The 14,784-nt window shown below is 50.8% G+C and overlaps 1 protein-coding gene across 1 annotated transcript in view; it reads left to right on the plus strand.

The window, feature by feature from the left end:
• The window catches only part of GCN1 (GCN1 activator of EIF2AK4), a 56,614-nt gene that overhangs the window by 17,326 nt on the left and 24,504 nt on the right, over window positions 1-14,784 (plus strand). Inside the window, exons 15-30 of the mRNA XM_007170916.3 lie at window positions 416-568; window positions 1,854-1,946; window positions 3,980-4,055; window positions 4,207-4,366; window positions 5,176-5,365; window positions 5,457-5,581; window positions 6,356-6,534; window positions 7,150-7,243; window positions 8,409-8,522; window positions 8,621-8,819; window positions 10,340-10,495; window positions 11,298-11,479; window positions 12,732-12,812; window positions 13,148-13,291; window positions 14,223-14,350; window positions 14,520-14,709. Coding sequence (XP_007170978.2) covers window positions 416-568; window positions 1,854-1,946; window positions 3,980-4,055; window positions 4,207-4,366; window positions 5,176-5,365; window positions 5,457-5,581; window positions 6,356-6,534; window positions 7,150-7,243; window positions 8,409-8,522; window positions 8,621-8,819; window positions 10,340-10,495; window positions 11,298-11,479; window positions 12,732-12,812; window positions 13,148-13,291; window positions 14,223-14,350; window positions 14,520-14,709 — 2,264 coding nt within the window. The remainder of the gene's footprint in view (window positions 1-415; window positions 569-1,853; window positions 1,947-3,979; window positions 4,056-4,206; window positions 4,367-5,175; window positions 5,366-5,456; window positions 5,582-6,355; window positions 6,535-7,149; window positions 7,244-8,408; window positions 8,523-8,620; window positions 8,820-10,339; window positions 10,496-11,297; window positions 11,480-12,731; window positions 12,813-13,147; window positions 13,292-14,222; window positions 14,351-14,519; window positions 14,710-14,784) is intronic.

Genomic DNA, 14,784 nt, shown 5'->3' on the forward strand with positions numbered 1-14,784 from the left:
GAGTTTAGTTCATAGGTCAGCAGATTGATTGGTTCTGGTTTTGGGATTTGGGTCCGGAGGTTGTCTGGTGTGGGAGAAGGGCCCCAGAGAGAAATTAGTCAACTTGAGGTTTGCCCTGACTCTCCCTCAACCAGCTGTGTGGCCTTGGGCAACTCACTTCACCTCTCTTGGTCTGTTTCCTTATCCATCAAGTGAATACCTGGACTATTGGATTAGTAAGGCCCCTTGTAGCTCTAGCTTTATGGTTGTAGAGTTTGATTTAAGCCCTAGATTCTAATTCCACTTATTTGAGATATTTGAAAGGTAACTGAAGGGTGTTAGCCAGTTCATACATGGGTGAATAACTCCTTTCTCAAGTAGTCTTGCCATCCTTGCGATTGGGGTGTTCTGTAAGGTGCTGGTCCTATCTCCACAGGTGACACACTGTTGCAGGCCCTGGACTTGTTGCCCTTGCTCATCCAGACAGTGGAGAAGGCAGCCTCCCAAAGCACTCAGGTTCCCATAGTCACCGAAGGGGTCGCTGCTGCCTTGCTGCTCTCAAAGCTTTCGATGGCTGACTCACAGGCTGGTAAGAGTCCAGAGATGTCCAGGATGCTAGCAGACAAGGGCCTCTTTCAGAGTCCTTGGGAGGAGTGCCTTGATATTTAGGATTTTACAGGATTAGCTTGGCCGCTTACCACACTGGGCAGGTGTAGGGCCACTTGTCAACTGCAGGGATGGATTTTATCTACAAGCCCCTGTCCCGGGGCATTGGAGCACCAGGGCAAAGGAGGACAGTGACAGAGTCCCCTGGCTGCACTCCCGCTGCACAGTGCAACGCTGAGGCTCGTCCCTGCAGATGATAAGTGGGACTTTGTTTTTAATTGGTTATACATTTATAGGGTATAATATTAAAAGCTTCCCCTTAGCCATCCTGTCTTCCAGCCACTAAGTTTCCCTCCTTGGATAGTATTAACCAGTTTCGTGTCTAGAGATGGTCAATGTGTAATTACCGAAACATGCTGGGTAACATACTATACATGCCATATCGTGTACTGAACACATCTTGGAAAAGATTCCAAAATCAATACAACAAAAAGAGCTTTCCTTTTTTTGTGGCTACGTGGTACTCTGTGCTTGTTTAGTCTACATCCTACTCTGCATGGGGACATAGCTGAACTTATTCCTGTGGTTAGAAATGGAGTTCAGCTCTTTTCATATATATTATTGTGTGCCATCTGACTATATGCCAAGGCACTGGGCTACTTCTGTGGCGGGGAGGCAGAACATGACCCTGTTTCAGCAAATTTTAAGCTGCTTTACTCTACCGGGAGAGAGGATATGCAAAAGTTATCTGTTGTTTAAGGCAAAATGTGGCATAAGAGCAGTTTTGAAGGAGGGATTTCTTTTAGTAGAGTTGGGTTTAGTAGGGTTGGGTGTCAGGAAAAGCTTTATGAAGGAGGGAGCATTCGAACTAGGGCCCTGAGGGCTAGAAGGGTTTTCACTAGCTGGCCCAGTGTGAGTTCAAACGAGGGAAGGGCGGGGAAAGCACCACATGTGGACCTCAAGTAGTTCAGCCTGGCACCTGGAACAGGTGGGAATTCCAGGTGGGAAGCAGCTCATCTGGGCTCCTGTGGGCAGCAGAGAACCACCAAAGCTTTTCATATAGGCAATGCCACCAGAAGAACCAGTTAGTTCTCGGAACTGGAGGACAGTGAGCCTGGGAGTGACCCGCCCCCGCCGAGGGAGAACTCCTGCCTGCTGCAACAGCGGAGAGTCTGTCAGCAAAGCCAGCCCCCGCAGCTTCAGCATGGTGGGGACTAGCCCTGGCATGTGGGGAACTGTGTGGTAGAGTGACCTTTTGTTTCTTGCAGAGGCCAAACTGAGCAGTTTCTGGCAGCTGATTTTGGATGAGAAGAAGCAGGTTTTCACTTCTGACAAATTCCTGCTCATGGCTTCAGAGGATGGTGAGTCACTACCCCCTTAGTTGAAGTCGAGTTTGGGGCTGAGTCTCTCTGGTGGGTCTTCAGAGAGGATCCTTCCCTGACAGCCTGTTGTTTTGACCAGACAGCTCAGCAAAAACCTGGAGCAGAGTGATCTGGCAAACAGCTCAGCTTTTGTGGGAATGAATGTACTCCTGTGGGATGTGGAAGGCTAGGGAAATGGGAGGGAAGTGGGAGATTTGTGGAGACAGCACTAATAGTTGTGGAGCTGTGATATTAGGTGTAATTACAGCTGACTGGGTAATTGGTGCTGTCGTAGAGGTTTTCGTGTACTGAGAGGCAGCTGAGAAGCTCTGGTGAAGTGTGGCTGGCTCCACCCGCACCAGGAGATGGAAGAACTGCTGGTTTCTATCTTGGCAGAGAAGGAACAGTTGATCTTTAAACGTATGTTTAAAATTCTGGGTTGCTTTAGAAGTATCTGCCGCTAATGGGTGATTGGAAAAGCCTTTTGACTGACAAATCACAACATTCTCTTAATGAGCTACAACTGTTAGTCACTTCTGATGTTTAAAAAATGTTTAGCTAATTTTTGAATAGGAGATATATTCACATAATACAAAAAAAAAAGACCCAAGAGAGTCTACACTGAAAGTTATACCCTTGCTTTGATCTCTAGCCACCCATTGTCCCTGGCCATGGAGAACCAATTTTATCAGCTTCTTGTGTATCTTTGATATTTTATATTTATACCAATAAATAACCTTATGTATCAGTTCTCTGCCTTTTTTACACAAGTGTTAATATGCCTACTATATGCATTGTGCTGTCTAGATTTGGAAATCATTTCATGTCAGTATATAATGAGCGCTCTCATTCTTTTTTTTAGAACTGCATAATAATTTTAAAAAAATTATTTTATTGAAGTATAGTTGGACTTACAATGTGTTAATTTCTACTGTACAGCAAAGTGATTCAGTTATACGTATATATACATTCTTTTTCATATTCTGTTATCGTTTATCACAGGATATTGAATATATTTTTGCTTGTTCCAAAATACATGTGTGCCTATGGAGAACAGTATGGATGTTCCTTAAAAAACTAAAAATAGAACTACCACATGACCCAGCAATCCCACTACTGGGCATATACCCTGAGAAAACCATAATTTAAAAAGAGTCATGTACCACAATGTTCACTGCAGCTCTATTTACAATAGCCAGGACGTGGAAGCAACCTAAGTGTCCATCGACAGATGAATGGATAAAGAAGATGTGGCACATGTATACAATGGAATGTTACTCAGCCATAAACAGAAACGAAATTGAGTTATTTGTAGTGAGGTAGATGGACCTAGAGTCTGTCATACGGAGTGAAGTAAGTCAGAAAGAGAAAAACAAATACCGTATGCTAACACATATATGGAATCTAAAAAAAAAAAAAAAATGGTTCTGAAGAACCTAGGGGCAGGACAGGAACAAAGACTCAGATGTAGAGAATGGACTTGAGGACATGGGGAGGGGGAAGGGTAAGCTGGGACGAAGTGAGAGAGTGGCATGGACTTATATACACTACCAAATGTACAATAGATAGCTAGTGGGAAGCAGCTGCATAGCACAGGGAGATCATCTCGGTCCTTTGTGATCACCTAGAGGGGTGGGATAGGGAGGGTGGGAGGAGACGCAAGAGGGAGGAGATACGGGGATATATGTATGTGTACAGCTGATTGACTTTGTTATAAAGCAGAAACTAACACACGATTGTAAAGCAATTATACTCAAAGATGTTTAAAAAAAAATACACATGTGTAGTCAGCAAAAAAGAAAATTCAGTAGATACATGTATATGTATAACTGAATCACTTTGCTGTACACCTGAAACTAACACAACATTGTTAATCAGCTATACTCCAATATAAAATAAAAACTTAAAAAAAAAATTCTAGTGAACTGTAATTTTACCTTTACATTTTGGTGTTCATTTTCCAGTTCTTCCCAGTTCTTTCTGGATGTGTTCTCTATTTTAAAAACACTTGTGCTGTTTCTGTCCCCCCCCAGCCCTCTGTACCGTGCTGCATCTGACAGAGAGACTGTTCCTTGACCATCCGCACAGGCTCACAGGCAACAAAGTTCAGTACGTGGGGCTCGTTTACCTTTCCCCTTGGGCCAAGTGACACAAACCCTGACAGGATCCTGAGACGTGGCGGTGTGTGAGGGGTGGGAGGCTGGCTGTGGAGAGCCCTATGCCTGGCCTTCCCCCAGGACGCCCTGTCCCTCTGCTGCAGGCAGTACCACCGGGCTCTGGTGGCGGTGCTCCTGAGCCGCACCTGGCACGTGCGCAGGCAGGCCCAGCAGACGGTTCGGAAGCTGCTGTCTGCTCTCGGGGGCTTCAAGCTGGCCTGCGGACTCCTGGAGGAGCTGAAGACTGTCCTCAGTTCTCACAAGGTCAGGGCATCTGGGCTGCAGAACTGGGGCTCACAGACCCCCTTAGCTGACCCTGCTTATGCTGTGGGATTTTAACTAGACTGCTCCTGGGCTGTTCTCACTCACTCAGACTCTGTGTGATGCCAGAATCTTCTGCCCTGCCCTGGAGTTTGGGTAACACCTTGTTTCATATAATTCCTTTTCCTTTTCAGATGCTTTTCTTTCTTCCCATGTTTTATGACATGTAGCTCAACCTTTTTATTCTTGAGTAATGGAAAAACACTTCATTTTTAAAGCACTTTATAATTTTTAAAGTGTTTTCTACCCATTGTCCCTTTCAGTTTTTCACAATGCTTTTAAAAGGCTGACAGGCTTACTACGATTATTTTATATGAGTTGTCCAGGGTTCCGGTAGCTGAAATGACTTGCTCAGGGTCCCCCAGCCAGGGGGTGGCAGAACTGGGAGTTGACCCGCAAGACCCGGCTCCTAATTTCAGTGCTCTTTGTTCCCTGTTTCACTGCTTCCCTCCTTCCCTAAGCCTGCTTGAGGGATGTGGGCCAGTGACAGACTTGCAGTCTCAGGGTAGGTCCCCTGGACCAGTGTCTGTTGCCTTCTTTCCCCCTGTGGGCTGTTTTAGGTGCTTCCTTCCAGGCCCATCTCATAGCCTGTGGGTCCCAGTGCAGGGCACTGGGTGTCAGTATCCACACCAGCAGGGAGCCCAGAGAACAACATGAATGAGAGGCAGCTGCCTCCCTGGCATCTTTATCTCCTGTGTGCCAGGCCTGCACGGGGCTCTGAGCAGTGGGGCTCATGTGTTGTCTCCCCACAGGTGCTGCCCTTAGAGGCTCTGGTGACCGATGCCGGGGAGGTGACTGAGGCGGGCAAGGCCTACGTGCCTCCGCGGGTCCTGCAGGAGGCTCTGTGCATCATCTCTGGGGTGCCAGGGCTGGAAGGTGATGTCACCAACACGGAACAGCTGGCCCAGGAGATGCTGATCATCTCCCACCACCCGTCCTTAGGTGCGTGCCTGGGGCGGGTATTGGAGGGGCGGGGACTACGTTGTAGGAGCAGGCCGGGCAGAAGGCCTCAAAGAGCTCCCCTTCCCTTCAGTGGCTGTGCAGTCTGGCCTGTGGCCAGCACTTCTTGCCAGGATGAAGATCGATCCGGAAGCCTTCATTACCAGGCACCTGGATCAGATCATTCCCAGGATCACCACACAGAGCCCCCTGAACCAGGTAATTGGCGTGTGAGCTGGTTTTGGTCTCAGGTCAGAGTCCAGACAGGGAAGATTCAGAGAAACAGGGAAGGTGTGATGAAAAGTGGGTTGAACCCTTGGGTTTCATGTGGCAGAAAATGCAAACTAGTTTGAGCACAAGAGGGAACTTGCTTGTTCCCTCATCTAACTGGTAAGATCCAGGATGTGACTGGACAGGGACTCAGGTGTCTTCAGGACCTTGTAGGTGGTGTGTCTCCTGCTCTCTGTCCATCTCTCTGTCTCATCCATCTGTGTACCATTTCTGCTTTCCACGGTATGGGCTCCATTCTCAGTCTCCCCTTTTTTAGTAGCAGGATAGCTATTCCAGGCTTACTTCTTGTCCTCCATCAGCTCCAGTGGGAAAAGCTTGCGTTTTCCAGTCATTTCAGCTGGCATGGGGTCTTACTGCCCTGGTTGACCTGACTTGGGTCTTGTGCTTATCCTGGGGCCCATCCTTCTGGTCTGGGTCACATGCCCACCTCTGGAGAGGGTGGGGTCAGCTCCACCTGAACCACAGAGATTGAGATTGGGAGAGGAATGTGCCCCCCAAATCAGGGTGCTAGTACCAGGTAGGTACAGCTCGCTGAGAAGGCAGGCACACACTATGGTTGTCCACTCCAGTAGGCAGTGCTCAGAAAGAGCAGGCAGTGGCAAGAAGAAGGGGAGCCAATTGCCTGGGGCATTTAGGCCCGGCAGGACCCCTCTCCAGTGGCAGCCGTGGCGCACACTGACCGTGTCTATGTTTGTCTGGCAGTCTTCCATGAATGCCATGGGCTCCCTCTCCATCCTGTCCCCAGACCGGGTCCTCCCTCAGCTCATCAGCACCATCACCGCTTCCGTGCAGAACCCAGCGCTGTGCCAGGTGACACGGGAGGAGTTTGCTATTATGCAGACCCCTGCCGGGGAGCTGTACGACAAATCCATCATCCAGAGGTGAGCCCCCACTCATGGGCTCAATAGCCCCAAGTCTTAGTTTTCTTTTTTTTCTCTTTCCTTTTTTTTTTTTTCCCAATTAATTAATTTATTTGGCTGCGTCGGGTCTTAGTTGCAGCACGCGGGATCTTTAATGGCGGCACGCAGGATCGTTCCCTGCGGCACGCGGCCTCTTGGTTGCCGCGCACGGGCTTCTCTCTAGTTGTGGCACGTGGGCTCTAGAGCACGCGGGCTCAGTAGTTGTGGTGCGTGAGCTCAGTTGCCCCGTGGCATGTGAGATCTTAGTTCCCCAACCAGGGATTGAATTTGCGTCCCCTGCATTGGAAGGTGGATTCTTAACCACTGGACCACCAGAGAAGTGCCTGTCAGATGGAGACTATGTGTCCTTTGTCGGGTCTTGTGAGGAGTAAATGAAACAATCTGTCTGTTCATTGGAGGAGTGCTTGCTGTGTTCTAGGCACAGTACTTAGGCCTGGGATACAAGAGCATGTAGAGTATCCCGCACTTTCCTGGTGCATATGACTTGAAAGCTAGCTGGGGTTTTATGGCTGGCGGGAGGCTGAAGGGCCTGGTGGCTGTTTTGAACCTGGCTGATCACCTGCTTTGGTGTTTCAGTGCCCAACAGGACAGCATAAAAAAGGCCAACATGAAGCGAGAGAACAAAGCTTACTCCTTCAAGGAGCAGATCATCGAGCTGGAGCTGAAGGAGGTGGGTACATGGAGGCCTCACATGTGGGGTGGCCTCAGGCTGGTCCCTTGGGTCATCCTGACCCATGGCACGCTCCTCCGACCTCCCCACTGATCCTGAGTCCTCCTGCCACACTCTTTATCTGCCCTTTCTCGGGTAGCTTCCTCTACCCCCAACTCAAGGAAAACAAATTTTTCTCTCTGCTGGCAGTAGTTCATGTATTTCCTCTGCTAAGTGGTGTTGCTTGATTCCATGCCTGTCCCCCCAGCTCCTGGAAGGCTGGGACCTATCTGTCCTCCTGATAGTAGGCACAGGGCCTGGCACAGTGTAGCCGCTGGGCGTGGTTCATCGCTGTATTCGGCAGTGACAGAACTGGTTCTGACAGGAGCAAAGCACACAGGGCTCTTTCCTGTCTCAGAGCCTTTGTTTGCTCCTCCCTCGGTTTTTTGTTTTTTTTTCCTCCCTCAGTCTTTACAAGGCTGGGTTCTTGTCTTCCACACCTCTGCCCACATATCCCCTTCGCGGAGAGGTGACCCCTCTGCCCACCCTATCCAGAGTAGACACCGCGCCTCTTCTCATTTGCTATGCATCACATTTATTCCTTTCATAACATTTGTCGTGATCTGAAGTCACCTTGTTTATGTATCTGTTTCCCTGTTCGTTGTCTACCTGCACCCACTAGATCGTCAGCTCTGTGAGGATAAAGACTTGGTCTTGTTCTCACGGTCTCGCCAGCATCTAGAACAGTGCCTGGCACCATGTAGGTGCTAAGTAAAGACTTACCAAATGAACGAGTGCTCTCGGTCTTTGCAAGGCTTTAGCTTGTACTGGAAGAGAGTGTCTGTAGGGCGGGCTGGCAGGAGGGGAGGCTGAAGCTGCATGGCTACCAGAGTACCCTTTTCAGCACCTGGAGGGACTTTTCATTTCTCTAACGTATAAAGGCCCTTCTTGTGTTTGTTAGTAGAGAATCCAGCAAGAAATCGCCTCTCTACTGCTCTCTCTGTTCTGTAGAAACCAGGTGGCTGTGGACTTGTGGGAGTAGGGGAGGCCACATGGCAGGTTGGGGGGCCGGGTCACAGACGTAGAGCTGTCCTGGTGTTGACTGGGGAGCTGAGCGTGCCCCGCTTGCTGGGAGGGAGGGAGTTCCCTTCCCTGGAGATGGATTTGCTTTGTTTGTTCCCTTCAGGAGATAAAGAAGAAGAAAGGCATAAAAGAGGAGGTGCAGCTGACCAGCAAACAGAAGGAGATGCTGCAGGCCCAGCTGGACAAGGAGGCGCAGGTCCGGAGGCGGCTGCAGGAGGTAAGCAGGTGCTGCCACCACACGCCTGCGCCACGAGAGTGCTGGGCCGCCTGGGGCAGGGCCCCGCTCACTGGCCTTCTGGGTGACTCTGCTTACAGCTGGACAATGAGCTGGAGGCGGCGCTAGGACTGCTGGACACCATCCTGGCCAAGAACCCGTCCGGCCTGACCCAGTACATCCCTGTCCTGGTCGACTCTTTCCTGCCCTTGTTGAAATCTCCCCTCGCTGCTCCCAGGATCAAGAACCCTTTCCTGTCCTTGGCTGCCTGTGTCATGACCCCTAGGCTCAAGGCTTTGGGTTAGTCCTCGTTGGCTGGCTGTGGGCATGACCCTGGGGCAGGATGGGGGTGGAGATGCCCCCGAGTGCTCGTGGGGAGGCATGCAGTGACCTAGGCTACTGACTTGTTTTCCTATGGATGCAGCCTCGGGCATCTCAAGCTGCGTATCCTTGGGAGCACACAGTGCCGCGTCCTCTCTCCCGTTTTATGTCTTCTGAGTCTTCATTCTGAGGGCCAAGTTTTAGATGCTAGTTGATGATCTTTCTGTAGTGTTTTTTTTTAATTTATCTTATTTATTTATTTATTTTTGGCTGCGTTGGGTCTTCGTTGCTGTGCGCAGGCTTTCTCTAGTTGTGGCGAGTGGGGCTACTCTTCTTCACGGTGCACGGGCTTCTCATTGTGATGTCTTCTCTTGTTGCAGAGCAAGGGCTCTAGACGCGCGGGCTTCAGTAGTTGTGGCGCACGGGCTTAGTTGCTCCGCGGCATGTGGGATCTTCCTGGACCAGGGCTCGAACCCCTGTCTCCTGCATTGGCAGCAGGATTCTTTTTTTTTTTTTTTTTCTTTTTAAATACTTATTTTATTTAATTAATTAATTTATTTATGGCTGTGTTGGGTCTTCGTCCCTGTGCGAGGGCTTTCTCTCTAGTTGCGGCAAGTGGGGCCACTCTTCATCGCGGTGCGCGGGCCTCTCACTATCGCGGCCTCTCCCACTGCGGAGCACAGGCTCCAGACGCGCAGGCTCAGCAACTGTGGCTCACGGGCCCAGCCGCTCCGCAGCACGTGGGACCCTCCCAGACCAGGGCTCGAACCCACGTCCCCTGCATTGGCAGGCGGACTCCCAACCACAGCGCCACCAGGGAAGCCCAGGCAGCAGGATTCTTAACCGCTGCGCCACCAGGGAAGCCCTGTAGCAGTTTTAAATTCAGTGGCAGTGGGATGGTTTGGTGCCACGTGGCCTGTCTGTGTAGCCCAGAGCTCCTGAGCGGCCACGTGTGGATGACCAGAGGTCTCTGTGGCCTTTAGCTTTCTGTTGGCTGTGGAGAAACAAAGACCAGGTGGGGTGGCTGGGAATTGTGGAGGCCTCACTTTATGGGTTGTTTAACGACCTTGAGGGTGAACATACCTTGAGCCTGAGGGGTATGTTCCCTTTAGGGTGAGGCTGGAGTCAGGCGGTACACATAGAACCTGCCGGAAGTATTACCTGGCTGGCTGCGCTGTTGCATGGAAGGTGGGAGGACCACATGGATAGAGCTGAATAACTCCCAACTGAATAACCCTTGGGTGGCTCATGCCTCCTCTCAGCGCACTTTTAATTCCTTAGTGTCAGAAGGGTATCTCCTTGCCGGACTGCCTACCCTTTGGCGCTGTCATGGAGATGAAATGAGAAATTAGGTTGAGGATACTTAGGCAGAGCAGAATTGATTACTATTAAGTCAGAGGGACATGGCATCTCTGCCCTGGGTCCCTGGTTTGCACCTGGGCCAGATTCTGTGTCTTTGCGAGGGTCATCCCCTGCTGGGTCCCTTCTCTTGGACACAGGAACTTTGGTGAGCCACTTGACTCTGCGCCTGCTGAAGCCAGAATGTGCCCTGGATAAGTCATGGTGCCAGGAGGAGCTGTCGGTGGCCGTGAAGAGGGCGGTGACCCTGCTGCACAGTCACACCATCACCAGCAGGGCAGGCAAGGGAGAACCAGGTAAGGGACAGGACGGACAGAGGGCACGAGGCGGTATGAACCGTGCAGGGATTGCACGAGCTACGGCGTCCCGTCCCCTGGGGCTTCCTGAGGCTGTAGCCTCCAGTGAGTCTCTTCCCTCCCTGACCTTGATTTCCTCATCTGAAAAAGGGGGGATGGACGATTTTTGAGTCTGGTCCCTGGTATTCTGAGTCACTGTGACCCCCATTGAGGGTTTAGTTCTTGCCATTGGAAGCTACTTGTCTGTCTGTCTGTCTGTCTGTCTATTTATTTATTTATTCATTCATTCATTCATTCATTCATTTATGGCTGTGTTGGGTCTTCGTTTCTGTGCGAGGGCTTTCTCTAGTTGCGGCAAGCGGGGGCCACTCTTCATCACGGTGCGCGGGCCTCTCACTATCGCGGCCTCTCTTGTTGTGGAGCACAGGCTCCAGACGCGCAGGCTCAGTAGTTGTGGCTCACGGGCCTAGTTGCTCCGCGGCATATGGGATCCTCCCAGACCAGGGCTCGAGCCCGTGTCCCCTGCATTGGCAGGCAGACTCTCAACCACTGCACCACCAAGGAAGCCCCTACTTTTCTGTTTTAACTCTCACATTGTGGAACTAGGCAGTGTCTGGGGTAGGGGCAAGACTGGCTTTAGAACTGGGCTACTGTCTGTCATCCCTCTTGTCATGCCACATACTTCAGGGTGTCAGGGCCTCCAGCCTTCCCCCCACCCACTTGCCCTGAGGATGGACACTGAGGCAGCCGTGCTCAGGGTCCGGCCCGACCTACAGGATCCATCTGCTTCTTGCTCTCACAGACGCCGCGCCCCTGTCCGCGCCAGCCTTCTCCTTAGTCTTCCCATTTCTGAAGATGGTGCTGACCGAGATGCCCCACCACAGCAAGGAGGAGGAGGAGCGCATGGCCCAGATTCTTCAGATCCTCACCGTCCATGCCCAGCTGAGGGCCTCACCCAGCAGCCCACCAGGGCGTGTGGACGAGGTTGGCCCGGGGAGCTCGGCTCCCCCTCGGCTTGAGGGGGTTGGGGAGGCAGGGGCTTCCGACGCTTCCCGACCCATGAACAATTCTGGGGGGGAGGTCATGCAGCATATACATATACCTATAGCAGCAGCCATTGGTGAGGAGGGCCCAAATGTTCTATTCAGTGCGGTTGTCAAGACCTCACAGAAGCTTATGGGTCTCTTGTGTCTGATAGTTTCTGACCCAAAGAAGTTGAAGGATTTTGTATTAATTTATTGTTCTGTTTCTAACTCAGAAGATAGTGATGATCACTCTCTCCCTTTGACTTGCTTATGATTGTGAGACTGGAGCTCATTCATTGAGGAGTTTTCTTTTTAATAGATTATGTTCTAAAAATTTGCCAAAGTAATGCATGAGTAAAATTCCAACAGTACAGAAGCAAAAAGAGAAATGCCACTCCCTAGAGGTAACTATTGCTAACAGTTTGGCCTCTACCCTTGTGGACCTTTTTTTTTTTAAGCACATTCAAAACTCATACCCACAAACACAGCAAAGCAAAAATGGATTGTACTGCTTCTTTCATGGGACTGTATTCTCTGGGTCTCCTCCGGTGTCCGGATCCATATGATCCACGTCACATGGATCTAATTTTACAGGCTGCATGGGGTTCTATGCTGTGGGTGCACCATGGTTTAGTTAACTTTTTACTTGATTGATATTTTAAGGTTGTTTCTAACGTTTCCATATTTTGAACATCGCTGTGGTGTGTCCCCTTGTACATTTATGTCCCTTGCACACTGTGTGAACATTTCTATAGGACAGATTCTTGGGCATGGAATTGTTAGGTTATGTGACATATTCTGAGCAATACCCTCACTAAACGTTTTCTTTTCTCCAATCCTAATACAACCTCACGTAGTGTTAATCTTGCCAGCGATGGGTGAAAGAATGGTGTAATGTTTTATTTCGCATTTTTTTACTTTACTTGTAAAGTTCAGTATCTTCGTATGTTTATGGGCCACCTGTATTTCATATTCTGTGAATTTCAACCAAGGTTAAGAGTTTATTTATTTTTAGTCCCTGAAGATCCTGGTTGACTGGGGTTGGCTCCTGTGCATTGAGTTGTAAACCTGACAGGGTTTCTACAGTGGAGTCAGCAGTATGACCCAGAATGTTCCCCTGTGGGTGAGAGGGTGCTGCTTCATGTGCCACCGGACTTGGTTACAGACCTTCCCTGGAGCTTCACCCTGACTTACCTTCTGGTCTCTCTTAGAATGGCCCAGAGTTGCTGCCTCGTGTGGCCATGCTGCGCCTTCTGACTTGGGTGATCGGCACAGGCTCTCCCCAACTGCAGGTGATCTGGTTCCCAGTTGGTTTTTGCTGTGGCTCAGTTCATGACCCCAACCTCAGGTCCTAGTTCTTCTCTCAGCCCTCAGTTCTGGCCTTGGGCAGAAGGGCTGCTTTTGAGAGCCAGCCTGACTGTTCTCAGCTAGTGAGGGGTTTTGCTTGGGTCCTGCCACTGGCCTTGGCCTGGTGCTGGGGTCTGAGCCCTAGTAGGGCTGTGGGGTGGGCGTTCTCAGTTCAGATTCCTCCCTGGGCCCCTCAGCCCATCACCTGGCTCCCCTGCCTGGCCCCATAGTAGGAAAAAAATTTGTGGAACTGAGCCCAGCGGGTGGATGTCTTCCTCAGGTTCTGGCTTCAGACGCCCTGACCACCCTGTGTGCCAGCAGCAGTGGCAAGGATGGCTGTGCCTTTGCAGAGCAGGAGGAGGTGGACGTGCTGCTCTGCGCCTTGCTGTCCCCCTGTGCTAGTGTGCGGGACACTGCGCTCCGGGTGCGTGCCCACTCCCTCTTGGGGCTACCGTGGCGTCCCTTGTCCCTCAGTGTCCCTGTTCGAGCTGCCCTGATGGGAGATGCCGCACATATGCACCAGGGTGTCCTGGAGGCAAAGAGAAGAGGCCACAGAGTGTGGTTCGGGGTCATTCTAGGAATTGGAACAGCTAAACAGTTGTCATATATCACTGCCTATTTTTTTCTTCACTGCGGAAGGCTTCACCTAATTTCTAAAACAGAATGTGGATCTTGGTACTTTTATAGACAGATATAACTCACAGGATTGGTTCATTTCTTCAAACTACTACCTTATACTTTTTCTTGGTGCTTTGGGACCCAAAACTAAAGGATCCCCTTGGAGTATGAGACATTGATTCCTAAATGCCAGACTGCAGGCTCCTGCTATTGCTCTGTGACAGAGGTTTCACTGGTCCTTGGTAAAAATGTGAAAAACAATGGCAATGTGGCAAATATTTCTTAAAACAAAGGGAATGTCCTTTTTCTAAGGTTTTGTCTGACTTGCGTGTTTAGAGTTAAACTTTTAAATTCTATGTTAGAAAAGATTCTACCGCTACATGCTATCATTTCATGAAAGAAAAGCTCTTTGAAGAGCAGCTAATGAGCTGAACTGACTCATGGCTCTCCCTAACCAGCGCTGTCCAGTGGAGCGTTCTGCAGGGCTGGAAATGTACATCTGTGCTGTCCAGTGTGGTAGCCACCGGCCAGCGTATGGCTGTTGAGCACTTGAAATGTGGCTGGTGCAGCTGAAAAAGTTAGAGTTCATTTTAAATGATTTCACTGTGGAGACCCACGTGCGGCTGGTGGCTGCATCTTGGATGGTTCAGCCCTAGAGGGAGGCAGGGTGGTGGCGGGCAGGTCAGAGGCTCTTCCAGAGGTCATGCCTCACACGGTGTGATCCCACCCCCTCTCAGGGGCTGTTGGAACTCCACATGGTATTGCCAGCGCCTGACACTGATGAGAAGAATGGCCTGAACCTTCTGCGGAGGCTCTGGGTGGTCAAGTTTGACAAGGAGGAGGAGATCCGGAAGCTGGCTGAGAGGTGAGAGCCGTCGGAAGGCTGGTTTTCCTGCTCTGTTTTCTTTCCCCTCGTGAAATAACTGGAGCCAGCGTGCTCAGCCTACAGAGGGAAAGAGGGTCGGGTGGTCGGGTTTGGCAGGGCCTGCGCTGCAGGTCCTTGTCTGACCAGCTCCGCCTTTGGTCTGCTATAGGCTCTGGTCAACCATGGGCCTAGATCTGCAGCCAGACCTCTGCTCCTTGCTCATCGACGACGTCATCTATCACGAGGCAGCTGTGAGGCAGGCCGGGGCCGAAGCCCTCTCCCAAGCAGTGGCGCGTTACCCGCGGCAGGCGGCGGAGGTTATGGGCAGGCTTATGGAGATTTACCAGGAGAAGCTCTATGTGAGTCGCTGTGCACCGCGACGCGGTCTGGGTGTGTGAGGGTGGGTTGGACCCTGTTCAGCCTCCCACCTGCTC

The sequence above is a fragment of the Balaenoptera acutorostrata genome, chromosome 13, assembly GCF_949987535.1.
Source record: "Balaenoptera acutorostrata chromosome 13, mBalAcu1.1, whole genome shotgun sequence".
NCBI classification, from domain to species: Eukaryota; Metazoa; Chordata; class Mammalia; order Artiodactyla; family Balaenopteridae; genus Balaenoptera; species Balaenoptera acutorostrata.